At 41.1% G+C, this 16850-nt stretch overlaps 1 protein-coding gene across 5 annotated transcripts in view; it reads left to right on the forward strand.

The window, feature by feature from the left end:
- Positions 1-4971: 4971 nt before the first annotated feature.
- mthfd1a (methylenetetrahydrofolate dehydrogenase (NADP+ dependent) 1a, methenyltetrahydrofolate cyclohydrolase, formyltetrahydrofolate synthetase) overlaps positions 4972-16850 on the forward strand; it is a 56354-nt gene continuing 44475 nt past the window's right edge. The window contains exons 1-8 of one of the 5 annotated variants that reach the window (XM_071413926.1): positions 4972-6421; positions 7116-7225; positions 7842-7926; positions 9573-9632; positions 9736-9789; positions 12104-12240; positions 14582-14682; positions 15030-15166. In XM_071413926.1, coding sequence (XP_071270027.1) covers positions 7125-7225; positions 7842-7926; positions 9573-9632; positions 9736-9789; positions 12104-12240; positions 14582-14682; positions 15030-15166 — 675 coding nt within the window. In that variant the 5' untranslated portion in view covers positions 4972-6421; positions 7116-7124. The other 4 variants (XM_071413927.1, XM_071413925.1, XM_071413928.1 and 1 more) reach the window with 4 other exon arrangements.

Raw genomic sequence — 16850 nt, forward strand, 5'->3', positions numbered from 1 at the left:
CACTACGGCAGGGTGAGAGTTGAGTTGTAAACATCACTCAGCTCGTGGGCGAGATTACATCTTGGCTAAACCCTACGTCATCACTTCGCCTGGCTGAGACATCAGCTGCAAAATGTAAACAATCTTGAACTTAAAAACTCCGGTATTTCAAGTGCTGTGCCGTCAAAGCATTGAATAGTTCAAATCAAGACTTAATATCTCTTTACTTCAGAGAGAAAAACTAAAATCGAAAATTCATTATTTTATTTTGGAGTCTGGCTTTTAAAAGTGGAGATTATGAGCTGTCCAACAATGCTGGAATGATTACTGTGCTCCTAATGTTCAGCAAACAGCATAGTAATAGTATAATAGTATAGTAGTATAATAGTATTTCCAATTGGGGAAAAAAGCAACTGCACTCGCATTTGCCGACTATGAGAGCGGCAACCCAGATGACAAGACAGAGCACGTGGCAAAATAGAGCTTCTGAAAGCAAAGACGATCAAAGACGTTATTGTTTCTAATTGAGGTAAGTTACAATTGAAGTGTCCTGGCTGCGCATCAATTCAAAGGAGAGACGAGTGACTAAAGTGACCACCTAGTAGATGTGTGTGTTGGAGAGCCAGGCAGATCAGCTCAATCAGCCCGCCAGCTAAAAGACCAGGGATAGATTGCATTATATTCTGCAAAGGCATGCATGATTATGATCGGACAAAACAGATTTAAAGGATATCAAAAAGAGTTTCATGTGAGATTGAATGTCCATTAGTCAAACATGTTATTACTCGTTTCATTACATTTTCGTCAACTGAAATGAAAAATAATTTGTAATAGTTCTCGTTTTATTCAGGGCATCTCATTATCCCCATATTATTATTTACCCTCTTGCTCTTTTGCATCTCAGTATCTCTACTTGCACATCATCATCTGCACATCTATCACTCCAGTATTAATTCTAAATTGTAATTATTTTCACCTCTAGGGCCTATTTATTGCCTACCTCCCTACTCTTCTACATTTGCAAACACTGTACATAGATGTTTCTATTTTTATTTTGTGTTATTGACTGTACGCTTGTTTATGTGTAGCTCTGTGTTGTTGTTTGTGTCGCACTGCTTTGCTTTATCTTGGCCAGGTCGCAGTTGTAAATGAGAACTTGTTCTCAACCTACCTGGTTAAAAAAAGGTGAAATACAAATTAAATTAAATTAGATTTCGTCAGGAAAAGTAGGTTATTGACAAATGTTTTTTGTCATAGTTATTGTTGCCAAAATTAACACTGGTGCTAAAGGTCCCCACAAACCCACAGGGTTCTGGTGTCCTTTCCAGACACAGCCCCTAGCCCCTACCCCTAGACTCTTGTGGAGGTCTGAAAGGATTGGACAGGTGTAAGCAATATGGACAAAATTCCAGCAAGTCTATCAGAGGACAAAGTGGAGCTATTACCATGTAACCACATATCAATCCCTCTCATATCTCCACAAGTGTCTAGAGAGTAGGGGCTAGCCTAGCGGTTGTGTCAAGACCAGGCCTGGGTATCACGGCAACTCACTCACTCACTCATTCATGCACCGTCTAAAAATGTTACTAGCCGTCAAATCCTTGCTTCCTCTGTCCTTGTTTCCTTAATTCCTTGCCTCCCTCTGAAACCACAATGGGAGAGAGGATTGAAGGTTTATCCCCTCAGTCCTCTTCCTCATCCAATGCGCTTTGAAAGAGCAGCGAGGAATGAAGGAAACAAGGACAGAGGAAGCAAGGATTTGACGGCTAGTGGGTGCATGGGTAAAATGCTAAATAACCATAACGTAAGCATAGTGATACAAAAGTCTGACACAAGATACCAACAGGGTTCAAATAGCGTCCAGGGTTAATTGCTGCTCATTACAGCCATCTAGTAGAATTTAACATAATATTATATACAATTGAAATGAATTAAATAGGCCTTTTTCGGAAATTATTGATAAGAACCCCTAAAACCATTGTTTCTATCAATCAAAGCACGTATCTGATTGCCAATTCTGATGAGTTTAAGGTCTGCATAGGTAAGAGCATGAAAAAGAAATTAAATTTCTTGCACATTTTGTACAACAGGATATATCAGTGACTTTCAATGATGTTCCCCATAATAAAATGTCAAATATGGACACAACAATTCAATATGAAGATCATTTGTAAATTGACCTTTTCCTATAATGATAACTCAACCAGGGGGCTGGTCCAGAGTGCTGAACAGTGCTGAGATAGCATCTGTATCTGCTGATTACATTGACAAGGGGGACCTGATCAGTAATCCTATATCCGCAACGCTACTCTGAGACACTTTGTGAATACAGGCCTAGATCTTCCCTAAATGTTATGTGTGTGAGTGAGCAAGTGGTAGGCAGGAGAAGGGGGCAGGGAGAGGAGTCTACAACAGGAGTGTGTGTGGTGACCTGGCCAGTCATTTGTGATGTCATTCTCTGACCCCTCCACTCTCCTCCTTTCCTGAGCCCATGCACTCAACTGACAGAGGAGCAACACCAGCAGAACTACAGCTCCACTCATTCTGAAATGACACCTCTTCAGAAATGATATAGTCTAAAATGCTTGGTTTGCCAATCGTTAACTAGGCAGCTAGGATATATCAGTGAGCTAACCATTTACAGTAACAGCAGTTCATTAATAAGTCAATAAACGTTATCATTGTTGTGACTAGTTTATGATCTTCAATCTAAAGTAGAAATTTTGAAACATCACCTTGGCATTAATAGATGAGTTAATATATATTAATAGATTTAATTAATAGATAATAGATTAACATAATTAAATGAAAAGGGTGAACTCCTATGGCAGTATGGTAGAATAATTACAAGATTGTGTGTCACGTGTGCTGCCTCTCCGGCCTTTAGGTCACCAGGCTGCTCGTTATGGCGCACACCTGTCACCATCGTTACACGCACCTGCTTGTCATCACTCACCTGGACTCCATCACTTCCCTGATTACCTTCCCTATATATGTCACTCCCTTTGGTTCCTTCCCCAGGCGTCGTTGTTTCTGTTTCAGTTTCATGTCTGTGCGTTGTTCGTGTGTTCTTGTTTTGTATTATGTTACGTTTATCTATTAAAACACTCACTCTCTGAACTTGGTTCCCGACTCTCAGCGCACTCATCACAGAATGACACCTCACCTAAGGGAAGCAACAGGGAGTATTTTTTTGTTGTTTCGGTGGGAATGACGCCGGATCCGGGAGCCGCTACAGGCTCTCATGCCTCAGCCTGATCGCCAGGCTCCCCTGCTTCCACTGACTCGTCAGGCTCTCATGCCTCAGCCGGTCTGTCAGGTTCCCGCACATCAGCAGGGGTGACCGGTCCGCTCCTGATCCCCGGGAACGTCCCTTTGGTTGGCGTCCTGCGGCTGGAGCCGAACGCGCCAGGGACGGGGTACCATCACCTATGCTCTCTCCGCCGCTCTAGTTCGCCATGCTCCCACGTCTCAGCCGGACTGATAGGTTTCCCGCGCCTTAGCAGAGGTGACCGGTCCGCTCCTGATCCCCGGGATCGTCATTTTGGACGGCGTCATGCGGCTGGAGCTGCACGTCGGAGAGGGGGTACTGTCACGTGTGCTCCCTCTCCGGCCTCTAGGTCTCCAGGCTGATCGTTATGGCGCACACCTGTGACCATCATTACGCGCACCCACACCACATTTAAAAAGTTATAATTTTTATATAAAATATACTAAATATTATCACGTCACAAAGTAATTGATTAAAGCACACTGTTTTGCAATGAATGTCTACTGTAGCCTCAAAAGTATTCTCTGGGGTTGCACCATGGTGTTGCTGGAAGACAGCTATTTTCTGTCCTCCTCTGGGTATATTGACTTCAGTACAAAACCTAGGAGGCTTATGGTTCTCACCCACTTCCACAGTAATTATGACAACTTCTGGAGGACGTCATCCAACCTATCACAGCTCTTGCTGCATGAATTGACTGCATGAATGTTGTCCACCCAATCAAAGGATCAGATAATTAATCTCGTACTGAAAGCATAAAATACAGCTAGCTAGAACTGCAGTGCATAAAATGTGGTGAGTAGTTGACTCAGAGAAAAAGACAATAGTTGAACAGTTTTCAACAAATTAATTTCTTCAAAAATGGAGAGAGCTGTATTTCGTAGTATATAAAAAAAAAAAAAAAAAAACACTTAAATATGCACTATGTAGAAAATTCTAATAGTTCACTTAATTTCATATTGTGACAAAACAAGCATGTAGAGAATCACTGTACCATCTAAACCTCTGTGAAATATATTTCCCATAACCAAAAATATTGTATTTTCAGCTGTTTGAAGCTGGTGTACAAAACTGAAAATAAAATATGCAAAAATAATAATCTAAGGAAAGCATAGAAATAGAGCACATAGTACAGATCTAACGCTTCTTAGACTTGTTTACAATGATAATGACAGATCTATAACACACATTTCTATTTGAATTTGGTTGCGTCGCCCAAAAAGTTATATATTGCAGCTAGCTAGCTAATGCAGCTAGCTAGTTTATCTACCTGCATTATTGTTTGTTTGTTTGCTTATGAAGCGCTTTACAATTTGTATTATGAAAAGTACTATAGAAGTTTAATAATTTTTCCCATAGTCCTGATAGTTTGATTTTTCATTGGAGGCGGGAGTACAGAACATAGACGCAGCTGTCTAGTATCATATCACTTGACATGGAAACAGCAAGAGATCTATTGGATTATTCTTGTGGGGTTTTGGTTTCAATCAAGTGTGTTTTAACAGGCGGATGTAATCTCCCGTTAGTAACGTTTTAAGAAATCTAGAGACAACCTGCAGGATCATTTTAATCCTTGTAGGAGCACGTTAAATTATGCCTGTTTTTTTGCAATGACCAAGGTTGTCCACATGTATGGTGGTACTGTTTTCGAAACCACTGTAATTCAGTAAGTAAACACTAGAGGGCGCTATGGTTCTTAAGAGGGCTACTATCTCTATCAAACAGCTGGAGGAGTGGGAGACTACATGAGAAAAAAGGCATTAAAACCAACCAAGCAAAACCAGAGGCAATGAAGTGATATAAATATGTAAAATGCAGATTGAACGCACTTTTTACAGGTAGGCTAATTGTGTCTCTGTTGAAGATTAGCGGTCATTGTTGTTTGTGAACATTTATAAGCATTGACATTAATGTCCTTTATAATATTTATAATAATTGAAAATACATTTTTAAACAATATGTAATTAAAGTATTCTGGCGTCAATGCTCAATTCACATCATGGCTCCATTTTGTAAGTGTGTTCTGTTCGGTTCCTCTGACTGAGTTCGTCAAAGAGATAAAAAATTGGGGTCAAATAGGTTTAGTGAAAAGTACACATGTACACTAAGGCAATGCCCAATGGAGCTTTTTATTTTTCAAGTCATGGATTCATCTACCCAAATGCAAACTGTTGATAAGTTTGTTTCTCCAGATTTCTTGCCGTTGGTAAATCGTGTTGTTTTTCAGCAACTGTTTCTCTAACTCAAAAGGACCTTTGCACTCACTCCAGTAAGTCTAGTCTGGTTATTGAATGTGTTGGTTGTAGTAGTGGAGATTATTCCCACAGCATAACACCCACTGTGGTCAACACTGAGGCTTTGGTTATGCCATGTTGTGAAACTGTACAAACCTAAATCAGACTGACTCATTTATTGCAATGTACACGCAGAGAAAGAACAGGGTTAGCAGAGGTTGTGTTCGTTAGTGCATACAATGGAAAATGTTTCAAAATGCTTTGCAATGGAACATGAAATGAAGTGTTACTTACTGGACAAGCCGCGGTAGTCCCTCCCTGTTCCAGTCATTTTTTTTCCTGTTTGGTGCCTAATGAACATGTCCCAGGCCTTTCCTCTTACGCCGTCCAAAGCTGAGTTCTCGCGGGAGTTTGTTTTGCTGTCTTTGGCATGCAGAAGAAGGAGGGGCAGAGAAAGAAAGTTATGGCTGAAAGAGAAAGAGCGAGAAAGCAGAGGGGCAGGCTCATTCCCGAAGAGAAAGCAACCTAAGTTAATCTTCCTTGGATACAAATAATTGCTTTTACTCTGTGGAAAAGTAGCGACTTTTGGAAGTAAAGGAGGGAAAAAAACAAGCTTGGTTGCCAAAAACATTTCAGACTGTCTTGTCAGAATGGATTCTGATTGGCTGGGAGTAGACCCAGTAGTGGGACGGCCCAATACACTTCCTAACCTTTGGGTTTCTGTTTAACCAAACTCCATTCCTCCTGGATTTTTGGTTTGAGCCTACGAGTTGCAACTTTCCCTATGTTATACCCTCTCTCTAACCCAATAGCCTTGAAAGGGAGAAATGTATGTACCTAGTTCACGTTCAATCCGGAGTAGGCAGGAATGCCACGGAAAAGTCCATAGACTGTGATAAGATACTGCTGGAATCCTCCCCAGTTGCACTGACAGAGAGTGAGAAAGAGTGGGCGCCACACACACACACACACACACACACACACACACACACACACACACACACACACACACACACACACACAGACACAGACACAGACACAGACACAGACACTGATAGGAGGAGTTGCCTAGACCACTATGTTGGAGTGTGGATCACTTGGTGGCTGACCTGGTCCTCAAGAGACTAGATCCACTTCTGGACATTGCATTAACTCTGGTAAGTAATTTTTCTGTCTCTTACTTTTCAAATATTTATAATAACAAAAATAATACAATTATTGTATAATAATATAGTTGTAATCTATTATTACATTATTATAAGATATTGCATCATTGCATGTTTTTAACAACTTCTGCAAGTAGTCATGGTTGTAGTCAGTAGTAGTATCTTTTGAGCCAGTTGTTGTATGGGTTTGCAGTGTTCTGGCTTGCACTATAAGAACTTTGTGATTTACATCTGTAAATGAAAAGCGCTCTACAAATGTAATTTATTATTATTATTATTATTATTATAGTTGTAAATGGCACTTGTGATGTTTTCTATTGTTCATCATGGGATATCTGTTGCACTGTAGTTGTGGTGGATGCAGTTCCTTTTTCTGTTCTTTGGGCCTCTTAAACTCCCATTACCATCTATCCATTGTTCTTTCTCTTCATTTCTTCAGCCATCCATCCATCCATCTTTCTCCAGTTGTCAGCTATGCTTTCCTTCGCTGCCCTCACCCTCCGTCTAGGGTCCACGGGATGCAGAGGAGGCAGGCGCAACCTGGCGACAGTTGTCTCGGGCAACAAGACGTCTCAGTGAGTAGCCTATGACACTGTGATATTACAGTATGTAGGAGTGAAGGTGCCTCATGGAGTTTGATGAGTGCTGAATGTTATATTGTGTTTGTTCTTTCTTATTTTTTTATTTGACCTTTATTTAACTAGGCAAGTCAGTTAAGAACAAATTCTTATTTACAATGACGGCCGACCAAAAGGCAAAAGGCCTCCTGTGGGGACGGGGACTGAGATTAAAAATCTAAAAAAAGATATATAAATATAGGCCAAAACACACATCACGACACGAGAGACAACACAACACTACATAGAGACCTAAGACAACAACATAGCAAGGCAGCAACACATGACAACACAGCATGGTAGAAACCCAACATGACAACAACATGGTAGCAACGCAACATGGTAGCAGCACAAAACATGGGTCAAACATTATTGGGCACAGACAACAGCACAAAGGGCAAGAAGGTAGAGACAATGAGTGTGTTTATAAGGTATTATGGGCATGGGCTTCATTGAAAATGTTACCAATGTTTCAATGTGGTTGTTCGTTCTACGAGTGTGTTTACAATGCATTATATCAGCTTCATAGAAAGTGTAACTAACGTTACAATGTGGTTGTTCTTGTTCAACACAGGCTGGTGAGGGAAAAGTTGAAAGAGGACTTGGACAAGATGACGGGCCAGTTCCCTGGCTTCCAGCCAGGTCTGGTAGTGTTGCAGGTGTGTCTTTTACCCTTTTCACATCATTCTGCCAACTGTATCGTGCTTGCTTGGATGTTTTCTCTTCACTTTGTCCTTTCCAGCACAATTCCAGCAACTGTGGTGGAGGCTTAATGAGGGCTGGCTCAGTACAGCTGGCTTCAGTTTGGCTCAACTCTGCACAGTAGTGTGAAAGGCCCTTCCGTGTATGCTTCCTTATTTAATTACCAGAGTGTGTTCTTTTGAGCTGTTTTTCTTTACTTCTTCATTATTTTTCTTCTCTTCTAATCCCACACTTCTTCAGATGAGCTTTGGGTAAATGTGTTGATTGTTTTCCTCGCTAGAAGGTGTGAGTGTAATTCTTTGCTAGGCTACTTTACTGTTGATTAGTTTTCTAACTGTGAGGTTTCCTCTCTGTAACCCTTCTAAGTCTTAAATAACCTTGCTTAAATATTCAGAGGCCCAATTCATTCAAAATAACAGAGTATACAGTGAGTGTACAAAACATTAGGAACACCTTCCTAATATTGAGTTGCGCCCACTTTTGCCGTCAGAACAGCCTCAATTCTCGGGACATGGACTCTACAAGGTGTTGAAAGCATTCCATAAGGATGCTGGCCCATGTTGACTCCAATGCTTCCCACAGTTGGACCAAGTTGACTGGATGTTCTTTAGGTGGTGGACCATTCTTGATATACATGAGAAACTGTTGAGTGTAAACAATGCAGCAGCGTTGCACTTCTTGACACAGTCAAACCGGGTTGCCTGGCACCTACTACCATACCCTGTTCAAAGGCACTTCAATATTTCGTCTTGCCCATTCACCCTTTGAATGGGACACATACACAATCCATGTCTCAGTTGTCTCAAGCCTGAAAGATCCTTCGCTTCAACCCCTTCTGGATTTCACAGGAGACATCAATACGGGATCATGGCTTCTACTTTGATACATCTGGTCAGTCTATGTCATGGAAAGAGCAGGTGTTCCTAATGTTTTGTGCACTCAGTGAATAATGACACGTTTTCAGTGTTCTTTTTTGTTTCAAATTGTAAACACTGTTTTGTCGAGTACATGTATCCCAACACCACAAGTAGATTGTTGTTTTCTATTTCCTTAGGTATGACGTCTGTTTTATCAACTACAATGAATCATTTGCATTTAGTTACGCATTTAGTAATTCATTTAATTTCTACACTGATTCATCAGTTTGTGCTCAGCTTACTCTGTGGTAGGATAGCTGATATACAGACTTGGGAACATGGTACATGCTCTTTGTTTGTTGTTGATGTGTAACTGGAGAGCATTCTAGCTCCATGTTTAGCATTTGAAGCTGTGCAACTTGATAAAACAACATACATACACAGTATATTCTAGTTTTGTTCGTAAAATCCTATTTGGTGTGTGCATCTCTAGACGTGTCTAACTAGACTTATTTTAAGCAAACCAACATTTGACCAACTGGGGACATTTTTGTCCCCACAAGATCAAATAGTATTTCGAGGGGTTTAAGGGTTAAGGTTAGAATTAGTGTCAGGGTTAGGAGCTAGGGTTAGTTTTAGGAGCTAGGTTAAAGTTAGGGTAAGGGTTAGGGAAAATAGGATTTTGAATGGGACTGAATTGTGTGTCCGCACAAGGTTAGTTATACAGGAGTGTGTGTGTGTTTCAGGTGGGCGACAGAGAGGATTCTAACCTCTACATTAGCATGAAGCTAAAAGCCGCAGCTGAGGTAAGCACTGTGGCAGCAGAGCGTCGATAGCAACACATGCTAGCTATTTGATGTATACTTGCAATGAGAATGCTAATGCTAATCACTGCCACCATTTCTATAGATTGGAATCAATGCCAACCATGTCAGACTGCCAAAGACTGCAACAGAGGATGAGGTAAGAAGTACAGCTACTACATCCATGTTATGTTTTGACTAAAGTTTGGATACACCTACTAATTCCAGGGTTTTTCTTTATTTTTACTCGTTTCTATATTGTAGAATAATAGTGAAGACATCACAACTATGAAATAACACATATGGAATCATGTAGTAACCAAAAAAGCGTAATGTTTTTTAAAATATATTTTATATTTGAGATTCTTCAAAGTAGCCATGGTGACAGCTGTCACTGTGGTAGTAGAGAGGAGTAGGCAGGAGGCAGTCACAGGTTTAGAACTACTGAGTTTATTTAAGCGCCATAGAACAAAGCGGGAAGAAACCTAAATGCTGTTGTGTTAAAAATATATCTTCATAAACAAAAAGGCACAGGGCGAACCCAAAGTGCAAAAATAAAGCATTCAGGAAATAGTAGGAGCGATTCCTCTCAGGAAAACAATGAACATTTGCAATGACCGACAAAGACAAATGGCAGAGTGAGTAGGTATACAGTGATAGAGTGGGGATTGGAACCAGGTGTGTGTAATGATGACGAGACAAGTCCAGGGTTGATGAGTGAAGGGCTTTTTCCAGCAGTATGTTCGGCAGCAGCTAGAAGGCCGGCGACGCCGAATGCCTGAGTTGTACAGGAGGGGGAGCCAAAGCGAAGGCTGGTGTGACAACAGCTTTGCACACTATTGGCATTATCACAACCAGTTCATGAGGTAGTCACATGGAATGCATTTCAAATAACAGGTGAGCCCTATTAAAAGTTACTTTGTGGAATGTATTTCCTTCTTAATGCGTTTAGTCAATCAGTTGTGTTGTGAGAAGGTATGGGTGGTATACAGAAGATAGCCCTATTTGGTAAAAGACCATGTCCATATTATGGTAAGAACAGCTCAAATAAGCAAGGAGAAATGACAGTCCATCATTACTTTAAGACATGAAGGTCATTCAATGCGGAAAATGTCAAGAACTTTGAAAGTTTCTTGAAGTGCTGTCACAAAAACCATCAAGCGCTATGAGAACTGGCTCTTATGAGGACCGCCACAGGAAAGGAAGACCAAGAATTACCTCTGCTGTAGAGGATAAGTTCATCAGAGTTACCAGCCTCAGAAATTTCAGCCCAAATAAGTGAATCAGGCCTTCGTGGTCGAATAACTGCAAAGAAACTACTAAAGGACACCAATAATAAGAAGAGACTTGCTTTGGCCAAGAAACACGAGCAGTGGACATTAGACCGGTGGAAATCTGTCCTTTGGTCTGATGAGTCCAAATTTGAGATCTTTGGATCCAACCGTTGTGTCTTTGAGAGATGCAGAGTAGGTGAACGGATAATCTCTGCATGTGTGGTTCCCACCGTGAAGCATAAAGATGGTGTGGGGGTGCTTTGCTGGTGACACTGTCAGTGATTTACTTAGAACTCAAGGCACACTTAACCAGCATGGCTGCCACAGCATTCTGCAGCCATACGCCATCCCATCTGGCTTGCGTTTAGTGGGACTACCTCCAGGCTGTGTAAGGGCTATTTGACCAAGAAGGAGAGTGATGGAGTGCTGCATCAGGTGACTTGGCCTCCACAATCACCGACCTCAACCCAATTGAGATGGTTTGGGATTAGTTGGAAAGCAGAGTGAAGGAAAAGCAGCCAACAAGTGCTCAGCATATGTGGGAACTCCTTCAAACCTGTTGGAAAAGCATTCCAGTTGAAGCTGGTTGAGAGAATGCCAAGGGTGTGCACAGCTGTCATCAAAGCAAAGGGTGGCTACTTTAAAAAATCTCAAATATAAACTATATTTTGATTTGTTTAACACTTTTTTGGTTACTAGAAAATTGTTGTAAGTTGTAGAAAATAGTAAAATTCAAGAAAAACCCTTGAATGAGTAGGTGTGCCAAACTTTTGACTGGTATTGTACATGCCCCTATACGGCCAGAGTAGTGTGTGTATTTCAACCTACTTGGAACGAACTGGTTGAATCAACGTTGTTTCTACATCATTTCAATGAAGATACGTTGAACCAACGTGGAATAGACGTTGAATTGATGTTTGTGCCCAGTGGGAAGAGCCTGAACAAGGAGCATCTAAAATGTAACATAGATACGGATACAACTTTTAGCACATTTGCGTAAGAGGGGCATTGAATCCTCTACCTAAGCAAAAAAATACAGGCCTTGAAAAGCATTTGAAAGCAAGTTTGATACTGTGATTACTCCTCAGATATGAACTTTTAAACAATGATATTGTTCTAATAATAGGGCTATGTTCTTATTCTGTACTAGCACTTCTTCACCAATCCCTGACCACCACTTTAAAACCTTGGCCTGCACAGGTCCTCCGTAGAATTGAAGAGGTCAATGAGAACCTAGAGGTCCACGGCCTCGTTGTCCAGCTGCCCCTGGACTCTATCAACCCCATGGACACAGAGAAGGTGACTAATGCCGTGGCCCCAGAAAAGGATGTGGATGGGTAAGTGACAACTCTCACAGGGAGCCTGCATATGCTACCAGGGGTTGGAACCTAAATCATTTTCCAGTTGTTTTGTTCTGAACAAAACCATTTTTCTTTTTCCTTTCCCATGTTTCGACCAGCAAAATAAAGTTCTGAACCAGTTCGAACCCCCCCAAAAAGTATTGTTTCATGTAGTTCCTTTCTGTCCTTTTTAAACCTCTGAAATCCTTTTTTTATTTTTTATTTTATTTTTTTACATTTAGCTCAACATTAAATTACTTCACCAACCACGCAGTGCGGATAGAGCAGCTTGCTAAGGAGCAGACAAGCTATAGCTCAGTGAGTTGTGTACACGCACGATGGAAAGACCAAGTGTCGGGCGCGAGATGCAGCTGGAATTTTGCGGGTGGGGAAAGAGCGAGAGGGTTGGACGAGAAGGCTTTGCTTGAAGCACCGGGCATCTTGTGATGACATGCATTATCTGAATTAGGCCCACAGAATTATACCTATGGAGGAATGGCTTTTATGGAGGAACTTTGAATGTCATTTAATTTCAGAGTTGGCTTAACGTTGGACCAGAGAAGCTAGCTAGCTAACAAGCGTGTGTGTGCAGAGCAGCACCGAAATTATAAACCCTTCTTACCTTTTTGTAGATAATCGATCTAATGTGAAATGTGATAACTATAGTATCTCTAACTAGCACTGGAAAGGTTAATCAATTCTTCTCTAATTAAAACTCACTCTCCGGATCTTCTGAATCACGTTTGTAATGTCAGTAGGCTACCGCTATGTTTCGGAGGGGGATGGGTAGGTAGCCTACACGCACACATATTAGCAAAGAAGTTCAGCTGGCAGGCAGACGATGGAATAAGATTCTGATTGACACAAAAGGGAGAGCTTTGCATAGGTGCTTTGTTGTGTTTTTTTTGTGGGACTCTAACCCTAACCCTAACCCTAACCCTTTATTAACCGGTTCACATGCTTTTAAAATAACAGTTATGTTCCAGAACAGTATAGATCACTTTCGTACCGGGTTCTGATCCTGTTTGTTGATGCCTTTCTTTTCCAGTTTTCAGTTCTGTTCCCTGAACCGGTTCCAACCCCTGTATGCTACTATTGATATTAACATCGAAACATACTATCACTATTACTATTGTTTATACTGTGAGTAGTAAGCCTACTGGTACTTCTGTTACTACTGTTACTATTAGCTTACACGGTCACACCTTTCACAATAAGCTCATAGTGGCAGTGAAGAGCTGTTTGTCACCAGGGTTTTTAAGTAATCAATCTGTTGACCTGTCTTGAGAGTAACATGACCTGCTGAAATCAGTCTCTATTTAGTTTAATTGTTCTTCAGTTTCTGAGCAAAAGATAAGTCTGTCAGCCGTAAATATATAAAAGATATGTTTATTGGTCATAATGCTGACAAGGTAAAAATCTGTCGTTCTGCCCCTGAACAAGGCAGTTAACCCACTGTTCCTAGGCCGTCATTGTAAATAACAATTTGTTCTCAACTGACTTGCCTAGTTAAATAAATAAATAAAATAATAATAAGCGTTTCCCCACCCAACACACACACACCACCACCACTACGACCCTCCCCCCCAAAACAACTCCCAAACACATAAAAAAAAAACACTTTCACACACACCACAACCCACTCCCTGAGGCTCCGGTCTCTTCCAGTTCCATCTGACTCCCTTTGGTCTGGTTTCAGCCACCTTGATTTGTACGGTCTTGCCAACTTCTATGGTCATGGCCATCTTTGTTTTAGTGTGTACACAGCCGTTTGATTCAAGCACTGGTGTGTAACTAGAGCAAATATATTGAGGGTACGTGATCGAGCTGGCGCATCAGTAAGATTTGTTGGAGGCGACAGAGTGGACCCTTTGAAGGTGTTTGGATAGTGTTTAGGCAGACTTGTGCAAGTCATTTCTCACACTGTGGGGAGAGCTTGGAAATTTAGCTGGTCCAATTTAGACAAGCTGATCCAATTTAGGCGAGTGATGAGTAAAATTGATTCCTTGTCCACATCTTAGGGCAGTAGTGATTTGTTCTGCAGGTCGTACAAACTATGACACAAATCAGAGGAGGCCCCAATATCAATCCATGTCCCCAAAATACCTTCCGCCGATTGGGAGTTTGGAACATTTCCGGAAGCTCTGTTTATGGAAGTGTGTGTGTCTGGCACAGTCGGCCTTGTTTGTTTGATTGTGTGTTTTATAGAGAGGTAGAGAGAGAAAGAGTGTGTGGGGTGGGGGATCAAGAGAGAGAGAGAGAGAGATGCTACCTATTCCTTAGCATCCGTTGCATGTGAAATGTGATGGTATAGATTTGTATGTGTGTGTGTTCTCAGGCTGACCAGTATCAACGCGGGGAAGCTCTCTCGGGGGGACCTGGGGGACTGTTTCATCCCCTGTACTCCTAAAGGCTGCATGAAGCTCATTAGTCAGACAGGTGAGGGTCACACACCTCTTATTGTTGCCATGGAGATGATTGTATAGTAGCCGAACGATGCACAAACACTTCCCTTGAAACACACATAAGCACGAAACTGGATACTTAAAGGCAGTTTTCCTTGTTTAGGATGCTTGTCAGGGTCTTAATTGGGTTTATGCTTTACTGACAAATGTATCATACTGTATGACCGGACCTGACAACATTTACATTATATAACATTATAAAATAAAAATGTACGTTATACAAAAAAAAAATCATCACTTAAAAATTGCCAAGTGTGTGTGTGTGTGTGAGAATGAAATGGAGCAATGTGTAATGGTCACCAATTTTATCTGCACGTATAGGCATGTCAGTGGCGGGGAAGAACGCTGTGGTGATTGGCCGTAGCAAGATTGTGGGAGCGCCTATGCACGACCTGCTTCTATGGAGCCATGCCACCGTGACCACCTGTCATTCCAAAACGACTGACCTGGCTGCACAAGTAACACCATCTAACCTGACCCCAGATCTGTGTGTAACCTGACCCCAGATCTGTGTGCGCTGTCTTGCCAACTGCATTGCTGTCATTTGGTGTGACAATGATAGAAATAAAGAGACGGCAGAACAGCACAAACATATCTGGAATCAGGCTAGCATCCCATCCGCTTCTTGAACAATTTTCCAACTGCGTCCTATAATCACTTGGTTGAAAGTTCACGTCCTTCCTCTCACTGAATTTTTTTTACTGCATCTGTCGAAGCATGAAATGGTCCCCTCTTGTAATCGTCTACTCCTCTTGAATCCTTGACCACCATTTAGTGCGCTTATTTTTTAATAGATCCAAAATTGTCATAATTTTTTTTCCGTTCATCAGCTAACTCCACAAATGTGCTCACTTATGTTCTATTTGGCTAAGCACCTTTATTTAGATGTAATATGTATGTAAAAATATATATACTTTATACACCGAACAAAAATATAAAAGCAACGTGCAACAATTTCAAAGATTTTACTGATTTACAGTTCGTAGAAGGAAACCAGTCAATTGAAATAAATAAATGAAGCCCTAATTTATGGATTTCAAGACTGGGCAATGGGCGCAGCCATGGGTGGGCCTATGCCCTGCCCATGGGCCTGAGCCTGCCTGCCCGTTTGGGAGGCAGGCTCAGCTAATCAGAATGAGTTTTTCCACTCAAAAGGGCTACAGACAGAAATACTCCTCAGCACCAGAGAAATATGCTTTTGTGCATATGGAACATTTATGAAATCTTTTACTTCAGCTCATGAAACATGGGACCAACACTTTACATGTTGTGTTTAGTATGTACACAATGATCAATTAGCCTTTTAAAATGATAAACTGTGATTAGCTAACACAACGTGCCCTTGTAACACAGGAGTGATGGTTGCTGATAATGAGCCTCTGTACGCTTATGTAGAATTTCATAAAAAATGTGCCATTTCCAGCTACAATAGTCATTTACAACATTAACAATGCCTACACTGTATTTCTGATCAATTAGCTTTTCTTTCAAAAACAAGGACATTTAAGTGACCCCAAACTTTTGAACAGTAATGTGTATATATATATTTACACATACGTATTCAGACCCCTATTTTTTTTACGTTACAGCCTCATCAATCTACATACAATACCCCATAATGACAAAGCAAAAACAGGTATTTAAAAATGTTTGCAAATGTATTCAATTTAAAAACAGAAATACCTTATTTACATGAGATTGTGCTCAGGTGCATCCTGTTTCCATTGATCATCATTGAGATGTTTCTACAACTTGGAGTCCAACTGTGGTAAATTCAATTGATTGGACATGATTTGGAAAGGCACACACCTGTCTATATAAGGTCCCACAGTTGACAGTGCATGTTAGAGCAAAATCCGAGCCATGAGGTCGAAGGAATTGTCCGTAGAGCTCAGAGACAGTACAAAGTGAGAGTCGGGAGTAGGCTACAGTACAAAGAGCATAACATTTCCACACCCTAATTGTAGTCTAACCAATGCCCAAATGGAGATAGTGAAAATAATTTATCAAGACCAGTCCCCATGTTTGTCTCTGAACAGCGCGAAACGGTGCTAAAATAGTTGTAGACTAATGCTTCAAATCCTAGAGCTTCAATATGCTCTTTAAATAAATAAGACCTACACCACTTTCATAAGAACATTA

The sequence above is a fragment of the Salvelinus alpinus genome, chromosome 8 (assembly GCF_045679555.1).
Source record: "Salvelinus alpinus chromosome 8, SLU_Salpinus.1, whole genome shotgun sequence".
Taxonomy (NCBI): domain Eukaryota; kingdom Metazoa; phylum Chordata; class Actinopteri; order Salmoniformes; family Salmonidae; genus Salvelinus; species Salvelinus alpinus.